The following is a 12,591-nucleotide window of genomic DNA, read 5'->3' as shown; positions in this document are numbered from 1 at the left end:
ATGTAGGTGAAGACCAGGACTAAGATCAGGCATTTATCTGCAATCACTGTGGCTTAATGCAGCTGTGACAAGTCCTAACAGGCCTGTCTGATTAACTGGAGGACTATTTCATGTTTAAGAAATTGACAGAATGAGAAAAAAGAGAGAGAAATGCAAGTAACAAGGCAGAAAAAAAATCATAATTAGGCTACATTATGAGATATATCACGACACAATAAAATCACAAAATTCTGGGGGTGTACCTTTTAAATTCTCAATGTTCGAATCCCTAAATCTGGTCATTGATTAGGGGCGTAGCACTAAATTCTGGGCCCTATGCATAAGCAGTTCCTGTGGGCCACCCCGTGAATCCAAATGCAGGGGTGGACTGAACCATTTTGCACCTCTTAGGGGTGAGAGGGGCCTCAGAGAGCTCCCACTTTTTTTTCAAAGTTCAGTCTTTCAGCTGATTTATTGAGCCAATTTTAATTTAGTTAACGCACTAATCACTTAGAAATAAAACAATTAACTTATTTATAAATAACTTAGCTGTGAATAAACAAATTGAATGGATTAAAGTTGAACATATAAAAATGATATTTGTTTTTTTGCTTTCTCACCGCTAATAAGACTCAATGGTGATGGGGAAATAGGGATATCCCACGAACAAGGACACTGTGCAGCTTTACTGCAGAGGGCTAATCCAGACTAGAATGGGTTAAAATGAGACTGAAGCCTTGCAGCAGAATCAGCAAGCTGACACCAGTGCTGCTGTCGGCCTGGGGCCTGTATCTACGTCCCCCTCCCCTCTCAGACCTGAACGTAGCCTATTGTTGCTGTCTCCCTCCAGAGCAGCCTGTTTCATTGTGTGCCTGCAGTACAACTGCTGAAATGCAAGACACGATTTTCCCATTAAAAATACACATTTTAGACTTTTTTTTTATTTTTAGTCACATGGGCAGATCATGACACAACGGGCCCCTGGGCACAGACATGCAGGCCCCACCACATCGTCAACATACAGTAGGAGCCGCACACAGTAATGTTATAGTTGTTTAGCCTCTTTTTGTTGTTTTATGTTTCTCTTTGTAGTCGTTAGGCATCTCTCTGTGGTGTTGGTTCTCCTTGTGGTCATTTTGAGTCTCTTTGTAGTTGTTCATTTCTCTTTGTGGTCATTTTGAGTCTTTCCCTGGCATGTTGCATATAATGGGCAGCTGCTTCTCATTCTGAAGTCATCAAATACTGCTACCTTGTCAGTGATTTTCGAGTCAGACACTTGTCGCTAAAAGCCACCTTTTGCAGCGGTATGATACGCCTGTGGGCAGCACCAGGTGGAAATGCTGCCGGTAACAATGTCATAAAAAGAGCTGGAAAGTGTCAGGAGGGAGGGGTGGTGGATATGAGCCCTGCTCTTTCACCCGGAAGATGGACCCACGTGCTTTTGTTGATGTTCGGCATTGGTTATGGTGTCCTGGAACGTCAACAGCTGACACAAGAGGACACATAGCATGTATCATATAGATGTGAAAGGCCACAGGTAAAGCGGCGATATGTGACGACTTGGGATGAGAACATGTTGAACACTGTAGGCCTCTGGGCCTTTGCCTGGTAGGCCCGTTACTCCACTCAATGTGTTCTGTTCTGTACAGTATGACCACCAACCACAGCACTTGTCCTGACTGCCAAGCTCTAATAAAAAATCTGGCAACTCAGAGCCACATTGGAAGTTTTGTTTTCAGTGTTGGATTCAGACCGACTGTAATAGTGGGAGATTTTTCAAAATTCACAAGTCACTTTCTTTGAGGAATTACAATATTCAGTTCTAACTGTGCAATCGAGGAAATAATTACAGTATAATTTGAGGTCAAATGTGCATGTAAAGAATAGTATTTGTTAGATAACCATTATGAACATTCATTACATAAAATGGCCATTATCAGTTCCACGTTTTTCTCCTCACTGACTTGGTCAATCCATGTGAAATTTGGCACAGTGGTAGAGGGTCATGGGAGGACGCGAATGAAGCAATATTACATCAATTGGCCAAAGGCGGGCGCTATAGCAACTGATTGAAATTGCAAACTTTGAATGGGCATATCTCATGGCCCGTATGTTGTAGAGACATGAAACTTTGCACAGAGATGCCTCTCCTCATGAGGAACAAATTTGCCTCAAGAACCCATAACCTCCAGTTGTATAGATTTTCCGCCATTTTGAATTTTTTGAAAAACACTTAAAATCGATCTCTTCCTAGGAAGTTTGGCCGATCTGCATGAAACTCTGTGAACATAATCTAGGGACCAATATCTAAAGTTCCCTCTTGGCAAAAGTTGGAAAACTTACTAAAACTGAGCTTCTATAAGGCAATGAATATTGTGGAGGACATGGCTCATCACATAAAGGTATATAACATCTCAAGGCAATGACTTTAGTTGTTCTTTTATCTCAGACATGCACCCCATATTCAAAACATCACCTGGACTGCATTCTTCCACCTCCGCAACATCTCCAGACTCTGCCCATCACTGTCTCAATCCAGCACTGAAATCCTGGTTCACTCATTTGTCACATCCCGCATCGATTACTGCAACGCCCTCCTCACCGGCCTCCCCACTAAACTCATCAACAGACTGCAAATCATTCAGAACTCGGCTGCCCGGATCACCACCTGCACAAATCATCTGACCACATCACCCCTGTTCTCATCCAACTTCACTGGCTCCCTGTACAATACCGCATCCACTACAAAAACCTTCTCCTCACCTACAAAGCTCTCCACAATCTAGCCCCCACTTACCTCTGTGACCTCCTTCAGGAATACACCCCCTCCCACACCCTCCGCTCAACCTCTGCTGGACTCCTTACCATCCCTACCTCACACCTCACTTGGTGGTGGTTGTCGGCTGATTGACAGATCAGCTGATATTACACAACCACCACCAAGTGACACTTCTGAGGAAGGCGGAAGTTTCTGCCAAAACATGTCAAGGTATGTAACATCCTAACATGGCTGAGATAAAAGAACAACTAAAGTCATTATCAGAAACTAAAGACATAATGAACACCATGGAACATCTCAAGGGTTTCACTGATCACCATACAACTTTGTAGGCATATGACCACACATAATCTGAGGGGACCCCTCCATTATTGACCCCATCAAACAAAATGGGGGCGCTAGAGAACTAATTTCTTATCTAGGCCTAACCGCCATATCGATTTTTACTAAACTTGGTAGATATGTAGAACAGGACGCCTCTTTTGTTTTTTTGCCTATATTTGACAGGACAGTGAAGCATGACAGGAAGGATGGGAGAGAGAGAGAGCAAGGAAGACATGCAGCAAAGAACGAAGGCCTGATTCCATCCCCCACTGCTGCAACAAGGGCTAGCCACACCTTTCCCATGTGAACTACCAGTGTGCCCCACTTTCAAGTCAATACAACATATAAACACTTTAACTATCTGCCTTTCAACGTGCTACCTCAACTACTAATGTACAGTTTTAGCTCATAACTATCCCAATATTGGCAATGGCACTACTGTACTTTCAATAAAGCAATCGTACTATCAAATTCACAAAAACTCTGGCTATTTAATCTGCAGTTTCCTATGACCTGTATCCCAAACACACACCATGCGAAACTGTACGTGGGCAACTGTGCACTCAATGTGTATGGACTATTTTTTTTTGTTTTTTAAATGTTCCTTTTCCTTTTCCTCACACACAAACTGCATTTTAGCTCACTAAAATGTGGAGATTTTAGACACGGACGGAGGTCAATAGCTTATTATTTATTAGTCTCCTACTGTCATGGAAAACCTGAAAAGGTCATGGATTTTCACAATCACATTTCCAGGCCTGGAAAAGTCATAGAAATAGAAAAAAAATAGAAAAATCATGGAATTTTGTTGTGTGTAATGAAATCATTACAGTAATCTTTCATGGATAACATTCCACATAATCTAACATAACAGCAAAGTAATTTTCTGAAGCTGTTGACATAACATACTTGTAACTTTTTGTTTACCATTATGTGCATTTCCTCATTTCCCCCACGTCCTGTCTCTCCCCTCATGTATAACTAACTGAACTTCAGCTAACTGAAATTATGTTTGAATAGCGTTCGAATCTGTTAGCCAGGCAAGGACAGGGAAAAAAAAGATATTATGGCTCCTTGAAAAGTCACGGAAAAAAAGTTTTGAAATTTTGTCCGTGAAAATGTGTGGGAGCCTTGGATTTATTTAATAATTTAAAATAAAGGAGGAAAAACCCCATTTTTAAAAACACTCATGCCCATGTGGACCAGGCCTTAGTGACAGAATACCAGAAATCTAATTCTTTGTTAAATTTGCAGTGTGAAAACAATGCAGCATTAACATTTTCTAAGTGACGCTGAAATGTGACGCTATTAAGTGCTTACATCTTGTGTAATTGTTTGGCTTGATGGTATAGTTTTGTTTATAGCATGCAAAGCAAACACCCAGTCTTAACCTGTGATTAGTAATCCAGCACGACCAGACAAACACTACTCTGCCCTCACTAAATATCACTTATGCACAGGCGGCATTAGGGTGGCGCTGTGGATGTGCTGGTAGAGCTGGCTGTCACAAGGACCGTGGTGCAAGCCATGATAAGCCTCATCTCTGGATCCCTGGCAGGGGAATCCAGGTGACAGCAGCAAAAGGAAGTATATCTATATGCACTGCTAGAAAACCTCTTCCATAATGTAGTGTGAAACTAAAAATAAAAAAGTATTTATATGTAACTATCATATATAATAAGCAACTACAAAGTTTATCGGGACAAAACTAACATCACGGAACATGCCAAAGTGGAGATTAGTATTAGTATTTTCTGTCATGCATGTGAAAAGGGTGTGCATCTGTCTTACTTTGACGTGTGTGTGTTTTGGCCGTGGGCCTTCATTCGACCTAATTATATTCACCTGAACCGCATCTGGAAAGCTGTGTTGCCCATGATTGGTAGACGAAGTTCTGCTGCACATGCAGAGAGTTCATGATCAGTCTGCTCCAGGTCGAACTTGATGTTGTGGCCCAAGCTGTTTGTTTGTTTGCTTTTGTCTGTCTTTGCCCTTCTTCCTACATGGCAGCATAGATGGTGTTATCTTTTCGTGGCTTTAATATTGTAACACCATTTGATGTGTTTACGACTGTGCTTTAAATTCAAATTCACTTGTTTTTGCAGTGTGCGGCGCACAGTGCCAAGCCTGAAAAGCAACATTACTTATATTTTGACGTCAGTGTTGGGTGGCAGATGCCGTGATAAGATGCAGTACAGTTTAAGGAAACACCCAGTTTCTCATAAGGTTTTTTTTAAGGAGTTTTGCTTTCTTTGTTTGGATTTGAAACTGTTGAGTGGCACCTTCTCTCCACCTCTGCTGACTATGAAGACAAACCAGACCAACCTGATGTACACATAGGCCAATGAGTTCAGTTAAACACAGCAGATTTGGATCATAGTGACCTCAAATACAAGATTACTCGATCAGTCTTGCATCCACTTATTCCTGTGGCACAAGAAATTCGCAACGAGATCCCACATTACATCAGAGCAATACCCTCTTTAGCCCTATTCGGACGGGATTAGTTTATCGTGGAGACATGGGGTAAAGTAATTATTACCAAGGATTTTAGTCCCATCCGAACGTGCCATGTCTGTAATCATTACGGATAATGTCGGTAAAAATTACGGCGACTTTTACCTTCTGTAAAATGGTCCGGAGAAAATAGCTTGGGTAATATTAATCCCGTGCGAACGCGATCCTCTGTAAAAATGTATGTAAATATTTCGTCACGTCCTGTTTACAACCATTTTCCCGCGTTTACAACTAGTTTTCCGCGTTTTTTCGATGATGGAGGCGCTTGAAGAAGCATTCGGTATTGTCGGCCTTCGTGATAGTGGACATTCTTCTAATGATCACATAGCCCTACGTAGGAGACCAATCAAAAAGGTCGAGAAGAAAGCACTTTTCAGAGCCACGAGACTGGTTGTGTTAGGTAGGCCTGATATAAATCCATATTGCTAATCGCTGTGTACACACAATCCTGATCATGGGCAATATTTCATATTAGGCTAATCATTAATTATTATTATCCTTCAGCTGATGCTTACAGGAAGCAACGTAGCACGCACATGCCGACAGGGAGGTGACGCCAGGGCACAAACCGAGTCCCGTGCGAATCAGACATTTATATTACAGATTACATTTATAAACTGACATTAGTCCACATCCCTATGTAAAACTAATCCCGTCGGAATGGTACTTTTTAAACATTTCAGACATGCATTTAAACACTATCTGATGGAAGGACAGACCTGCAACCATTGGTTTAAATCCCATATCCCATTTTACTCACTCCATTTCAGGGTGCTACTCTGCAATGTCGATGTAGCTGCCTTTTGTTGTTTTGCCTCTGCTGATTATTTCTGTTTGTATTTTATATTGTATTGTGTTTTTGTTGCATAACTGGAACCTGCTGAAAACCAGTTTTTAACTGAGTCAGGCCAGTTTTAACTGTAACACACAATGTTACTTTTGATTCCTTCCTTGTATCATACATCAGCTCAAGCTCTAGAAACAAGGACAAACTACTTGTGGTCTTTGCACACAATTGCATTGCATTTCCCACGTCTATTGCTGACTTTGTGATCTTTGCTCCTTGGGCAGATCCGACACCTCTTTCTCTTCAGCTCGCCCTGTCTGCTTCTTTCCTGTGGCTGGGTTGTGGCTTTTGTCACTCCATGTCTTCCCATTGCTTCAATCATCGGGATTTGCAGTTGGGGGCAGCCTTCTTGTTGACTCCTCATATGTGGTGTGACAAGCTCCTGTGAGAGCTCACGGAGAAAGAGCCGTCGTGCATTGGTAAAGCCACTCTTGAATTCAGGGGGCTGAGCTGTGGAAAAAGGTGTAGACATTTAGGGTGGTGATGTGAAGCATGTTTTACCACAGCACCATGGGCCAGCTTTGTGTTGGCACATGCGGTTTTAAATGCCAACCATCTTGTCCATGGCGTCAGCCATTCCTTTCTTTCTTACATAGCCAACCATGGTAAGGTTTCCACTGAACCCAAATTCTGTGCTTGAACCTCCCTGGCATTGGAAGCCTCCCCAAGTAACAAAGATTGCAAAGTGAACATTAAGCGTGGGAGGGGGCTGGAGCCTATCCCAGCTGACATTGGGTGAGAGGCAGGGTACACCCTGGACAGGTCACCAGACTATCACAGGGCTGACACATAGAGACAGACAACCATTCACACTCACATTCACACCTACAGCAAATTTAGAGTCACCAATTAACCTGCATGTCTTTGGACTGTGGGAGGAAGCTGGAGTACCCAGAGAAAACCTACGGTGACACAGGGAGAACATGCAAACTCTGCACAGTAGGGCTCCCTCCTGGGTTCGAACCAGGAACGCTCTTGCTGTGAGGCAACCATGGCCACCGTGTTCAAAATGTCAAAGAGTGGAAGATAAAAAATATTTCAAACATGAAATCAATCTTGTGTAAACCAAAGTATAATAAATACACTACAAATGATTATTCTTAACCAAAATGACAAAAATGGCATTTGAAAACATCATTTTTGACCCGCTTATGGAAGCTTTGGGTACTAATACAACAACTATAATTTCCTAAAATTTGTAAAAGAGAAGGTAAAAATTTAAATTGCATGATATCAGAAACATGGATACCGGAAATGATAGCAACTTCTCATTACAAGGATACCCACTTGACCCACTTACGCATAAGGGTTAATGTTGTGAAACCATCATGGTTAGGTTTAGGCAACAAAACTACTTGGTTAGGTGTAAAGACAAACTGCAGTCTCTGTCCAGTTTTGTTTGACCCATCAACCTCCCCTTACACTGACTTTTTCACTCTTTATCCTCCGTCAGTTGATTTTAGCATCAAATATTGCTGCGGATTGGTGTTAGTTGAAATCCTGGTGGGTCTCAAAAAGATTAAATGGAGCCTTTGGCATCAATATTACACAGCAAGGGTGTAACAACACAGCTGTGTTTGACACTCCAGGCATGAAAACGTGCTCTAATGACTTATACATGGATTTCCTTAGCCGCCTGATTATCTGTGGCAAAAGATGGGTTGGCTCTTCCTCCTCCCCTGTCATTATGTGATGGTATCATGTTACTTCTTGTCTTTGGTACTCAGCCAGACAAACGTACAGAGAGACTAAAGCTTACAGGGAACCAAGCCAAACACCCACGGTATCATTATTATGTAGCCATGACGCTGTTATAAAAACAAAACAAAACAAAACACCTGTCTATCTTGCTTCCATAACAAGGCTTTGTTTTTTTGGTGACATGTGAGAGATGAAACACTGCCCAAAAACTACAGAACAACCAACAGAGAGAGAACTGTAGAAATCAGAATCCTCCACTTTATTGTCAGCCATTGTATCCAGACGTCAAACAATGAGACAACAACGAATGTACCGTGAATATCACACAGCAAATATTACAAATATCAGTGTTACAAAATACATCTCTAAAATGACGCTACAGCTGTGTAACAGATAAAATACACATTGTAAGAGTAGAAAATAAAACTATTTCACTCCAGATGTACATATATTACAATCCTTGGTACTTTCAAAACGAGCAAATGAGTGACGCTGCCTTTTCTTGGCTCTGTATGAGGAATGATGTAAAAAGATTTGTTGAAAACAGTCAGTTCTGCACCTTTTTCAGTCATTATTATACTGTGCATGCTGCAGGATGGTAAAGAAGAGGCAGCGGGGTACTGATGGGAGTCATAGTGGTCTGTCTTGTAACGGAATATAAGAAGTTTGATCCCTGCAAAAGACCATCGTTGGCAAGAGAAGGACACCTAGAAACCGAAATCTGTCATTCTGTTTCCGACTTGTGAGCGTTCTGCAGCATGGAACTTCTCTGTTGAAAGGAGAATCACTGAGGATATTGTCCGACGGGAGATGATGTGTTCTGGATCCAAAACAACCAAACCACATTGAAAATCTATACAGATTTAGCAGGAGATGTTGGTGCAACAGGACAGGGCCGAGTGATGGCAATCTCTTCTTCTAACTCGTCTTGATGACGTTTCCTTGATTAGGTTATTGGATATGTTATCATCCTCTCTTCTCTTCTTCACATTCTACCTTGATTCAGTCCTTGATTTCTTCCCCTATGACTGCCTTGTCCTTCAGCCTCACCCCGTCGTCCTCTTCATCTCTGCTTCCTGTCTCTGGTCCAGGACTCGGCGGCAGCAGCTCCAGGTCCTTGGAGCTGCTCGTGCTGGCAGCTCTGGCAATCCTGGTGAGCGTCTGTTCGTACGGCGAGGGCAGGTAGACCATGAGGAACACCCCGTCCGTCACGTCCTGCTCGGAGCTGGAGCTGGGGAGCTGGTGCTGACCCCTACTGCGTCGGATCGACGACAGCAGCTCACAGTTCCTCTCCGGATCCTGCAGGTCCTCCAGGGCGATCACGTTAGCCAAGCCCAGCTTGCCGTTGAGGCCGTAGCTGGACCTTCGGCGCCATATCAGGAAGCCGAGGGCAGTGATGAGGAGGAGGAGGATGGAGACGGTTGCTATGGTGATGTAGGTGATCGATCCTGCACTGATGATAGCCTCACCTGAGCTCGGGCCCTGTGAGTCAGGCACAAAAAGGTTAGATTTCCTGAGAACAGATTATTACGCGATTATTGCATCAAAATTCACATAATTCTCCTTTTTTCTTGCCATAATTAAATTTCACAATAAACCTTAACATATGAACAGAAAACTGGTCTAACTAGTCTTATGCTGAAGGTCAAAGTGAGGAGAAGAAATGTGCTGTGTTGTTAGACTGAAGTGATAAACTATCTAGTTATTAGAGGAAAGTGAGTGAGACTGATATCAAAAACAGAGAAACTTAGAATCTAACAATTATAAAAAACTCCAACATTTAGTAATAAAGGGAATACTAAAGTCAGATGGTGACATCAGGCCGACAGAGGGTGCTGTCAGTCACAAACATCTGTTCGTGACTGACATGTACATGAATTAATCTGTACCAATAAAACTGCTTAGCACTGAGTACACAGTCACTGAACGCACTACATATGTGTTTAACATAAATACTTCATAAATGTTAACAAAGCTCGGAACGCAAGGTTAAGATCCGATTAAGATTTCAATGAAAGCAAAATCAAGTAGTGGTGTTGCCGCAGACTTCTGAGCATGAGCATCAAATCTGAATTAACATATGTAATACTTAAAATAAATATCTTAAATGCTGGAAGCTTCAGATGACATAATATGTGTGGGTAAACTAACAAAGTTGTGATTAAATACGTGTTTCCTGATTGTGTTTTGCACAAACTCACCGGTGCCTGTCTGTCAGTGGAGGGCAAAGCCGAGGGTCCGGGCGACCAGTCCAGAGAGTCCCGGCCGGCCGGTCCAAACTTCATCCAGCTGCTCTCCAACAGAGACCGCATGGTGGATGGGTGGAGGATCTGAAGCCCAGCTGGAGCCAGGGGCTACAGCGGCTGACAGAGCTCAGAGGAGGTACGGTGGACGGAGAGAAGAGGAGGACGAGTGTGCTGTGAGCTCAGAGGGACACTGGCTGCAGAGCTGAAGTGATCATCCTGAAATAATATTGCGAGGGGGAGGAGGGAGGGAGGAAGAAACGAGGGCAGCAGACAGTCAATGCGTCCAGCTGAGAGGAGGCACGTCACTGGTCCTGATGGGAGGATTTACAGCTGTGTGTGTAAAAGAGACAGGGATGGATGGAGCATGTGACTGCTCAGCAAAGCAAGACAACTCATTTTCCATTCCATTTGTAATTGTATATATCACGATACAGTAAATGCTCTGTGAATTCAGTAAAGAAATGGTTACAAACATAACAAACATACAGCTGCTTCAGATTAAACAACACTTGAGTCAAAAGAACAGTAAAAAGAAATTCTTCCAAAATGGAAGCTTTAAAGGGACAGTTCACCCTTAAATCAAAAATCCATATTTCTCCTCTTACCTGTACAGCTGGTTATCAGTCTAGATGGTTTTGGTGTGAGCTGCAGAGTGTTGGAGATATCTGCTGTAAAGATGTCCAACCTGGTCTCGCTCCGAAGTCGTGGAAATACGGCGCTTGGGCAGTGACTTCACTGACACTGACACTGACAAAAAAGCATGTCCCGGTGGCATCAGAGGGGACATGCGTCTGGACAAGAATGAAAGTTACGGCGGCGAACGTCCAAGTAGGGTGGGTGAACAACCACTGACTTTCACCCTCGAGAGCAGTGTTTGTGTCCCACAAGATTATAAAGCCAAACTCGGTTCCTTTTTCCTAAACCCAACCACATGCGTTAGATGTTGAAGGAAAAAAAAAAAGTCAATTTGCATTGTTGTACTGACGTAGTGTGCTTAGTTTGAAAGAGACTGTATGTAAACGGTAAATTTCCTGTGAAAACTTAAGTGCATTTTGAAAGATGGCAACGCATGTAACAGGCAGAACTTGACACAGCGTCCAGAACGTCAACACCAACGCACCCAGGGTACCTTGCACATCATAACCTGATGTGAAAACATTGATAAATGATGAGGTCGGAGTGAGAATGTGTAGAAATCGCTGTCTGCAAAATACATTTGAAAAACTTGAAAGTCTAGACTAGAAATCATGAAGCGGTTACTCAAGATAATCCACAGGCCTTGTTGTCAGTAGTTTCATGTAGCATCTACTCATAGTCAAGAAATTTGTGCTCCGACAGTACCGGATGTAGACATTACTAGTGACCTCCGTGGCTGAGCTGTAACATTAGTTAGCTCAGTGGTGCTAGGTGAGCTAGCAGTAGATGCATGCTTCCTTCTGGGAGGTGATGTGGGTGGTGGGTGTAGAGAGAGAATAGTTCCTACATGAAACTGCTCACAGCAAGGTCTCTGGATGGAAACAACAACGTCGTGTTGGATTTCTGTGTTTACAACTTGACTCTCTTCCTCCAGCCTGACCAAGTCATGTTACCTTGCAAGATAATGAAAGAATCATGCGAGAATCACAAGATCGGGTGAAAATCCCGTCCTAATTTGCCAAATAGTTGCCCCGAATAACTCCCGAGACCATGGTAAAAATGGCCAAATCTCTAGCGGTGGATACATTTTCACCGTTGCGTGGTATATACATCATATCATCCAACCCTAGTGTTTACGGATCTGTCACCACTTTTTAAAGGTTTGTCAAGTTTAGGCAACAAAAATTTCACAAAGTTTCAAGTTAAGTTACAGTTAAGGAAGGATCATGATCGTGGTGAAAAGAAGCCAGTGATAAGAAGAGGTAGAAGACAACGGTCTCAAGTGTTAAAGATCAAACAACCCAGTGTTTGCATGCCCGGTGTGTCTGTCAGGAGAACACAAACAGAGGCGGTGTAAGTGTTTGAACATATAGTTTGAACAGAACAGAATTGTTCAGGACATTTAGAATGGCTGTATATGGCAAACAGTCTATTTGGCCGCAGGGTGTCACATGACCTGCAGCTCCATCTGTGGCCACTTTGCACTATGCGGTATTCTTCGAAAGTCATTCTCTGACCTTGACCTCGTTTGGAGGTGAGTAATGCTCAGATGAGCAGCAGTG

General features: G+C 42.8%; 1 protein-coding gene across 1 annotated transcript; it reads right to left on the bottom strand.

Annotated features, from left to right (window-relative positions):
• Positions 1 to 8,391: 8,391 nt before the first annotated feature.
• On the bottom strand, positions 8,392 to 12,540 carry LOC144458451 (uncharacterized). The gene is made up of 2 exons (XM_078160998.1): positions 10,349 to 12,540; positions 8,392 to 9,629 (listed from the first exon to the last, which is right to left on the bottom strand). The coding sequence occupies exons 1-2, from the start codon at positions 10,457 to 10,459 to the stop codon at positions 9,150 to 9,152; spliced, it is 591 nt and encodes a 196-aa protein (XP_078017124.1). The 5' UTR covers positions 10,460 to 12,540; the 3' UTR covers positions 8,392 to 9,149.
• Positions 12,541 to 12,591: the final 51 nt, after the last annotated feature.

Source organism: Epinephelus lanceolatus, chromosome 17 (assembly GCF_041903045.1).
Source record: "Epinephelus lanceolatus isolate andai-2023 chromosome 17, ASM4190304v1, whole genome shotgun sequence".
Lineage (NCBI taxonomy): Eukaryota > Metazoa > Chordata > Actinopteri > Perciformes > Serranidae > Epinephelus > Epinephelus lanceolatus.
This window is presented reverse-complemented; position numbering and strand designations above follow the sequence as displayed.

Coding starts and splice junctions, on each gene's coding strand:
- LOC144458451 (XM_078160998.1), bottom strand. CDS start 10,459: ATGCGGTCTCTGTTGGAGAGCAGCTGGATGAAGTTTGGACCGGCCGGC. Junction 9,630..10,348: donor CCACTGACAGACAGGCACCG/GTGAGTTTGTGC, acceptor CCTGACTCACAG/GGCCCGAGCTCAGGTGAGGC.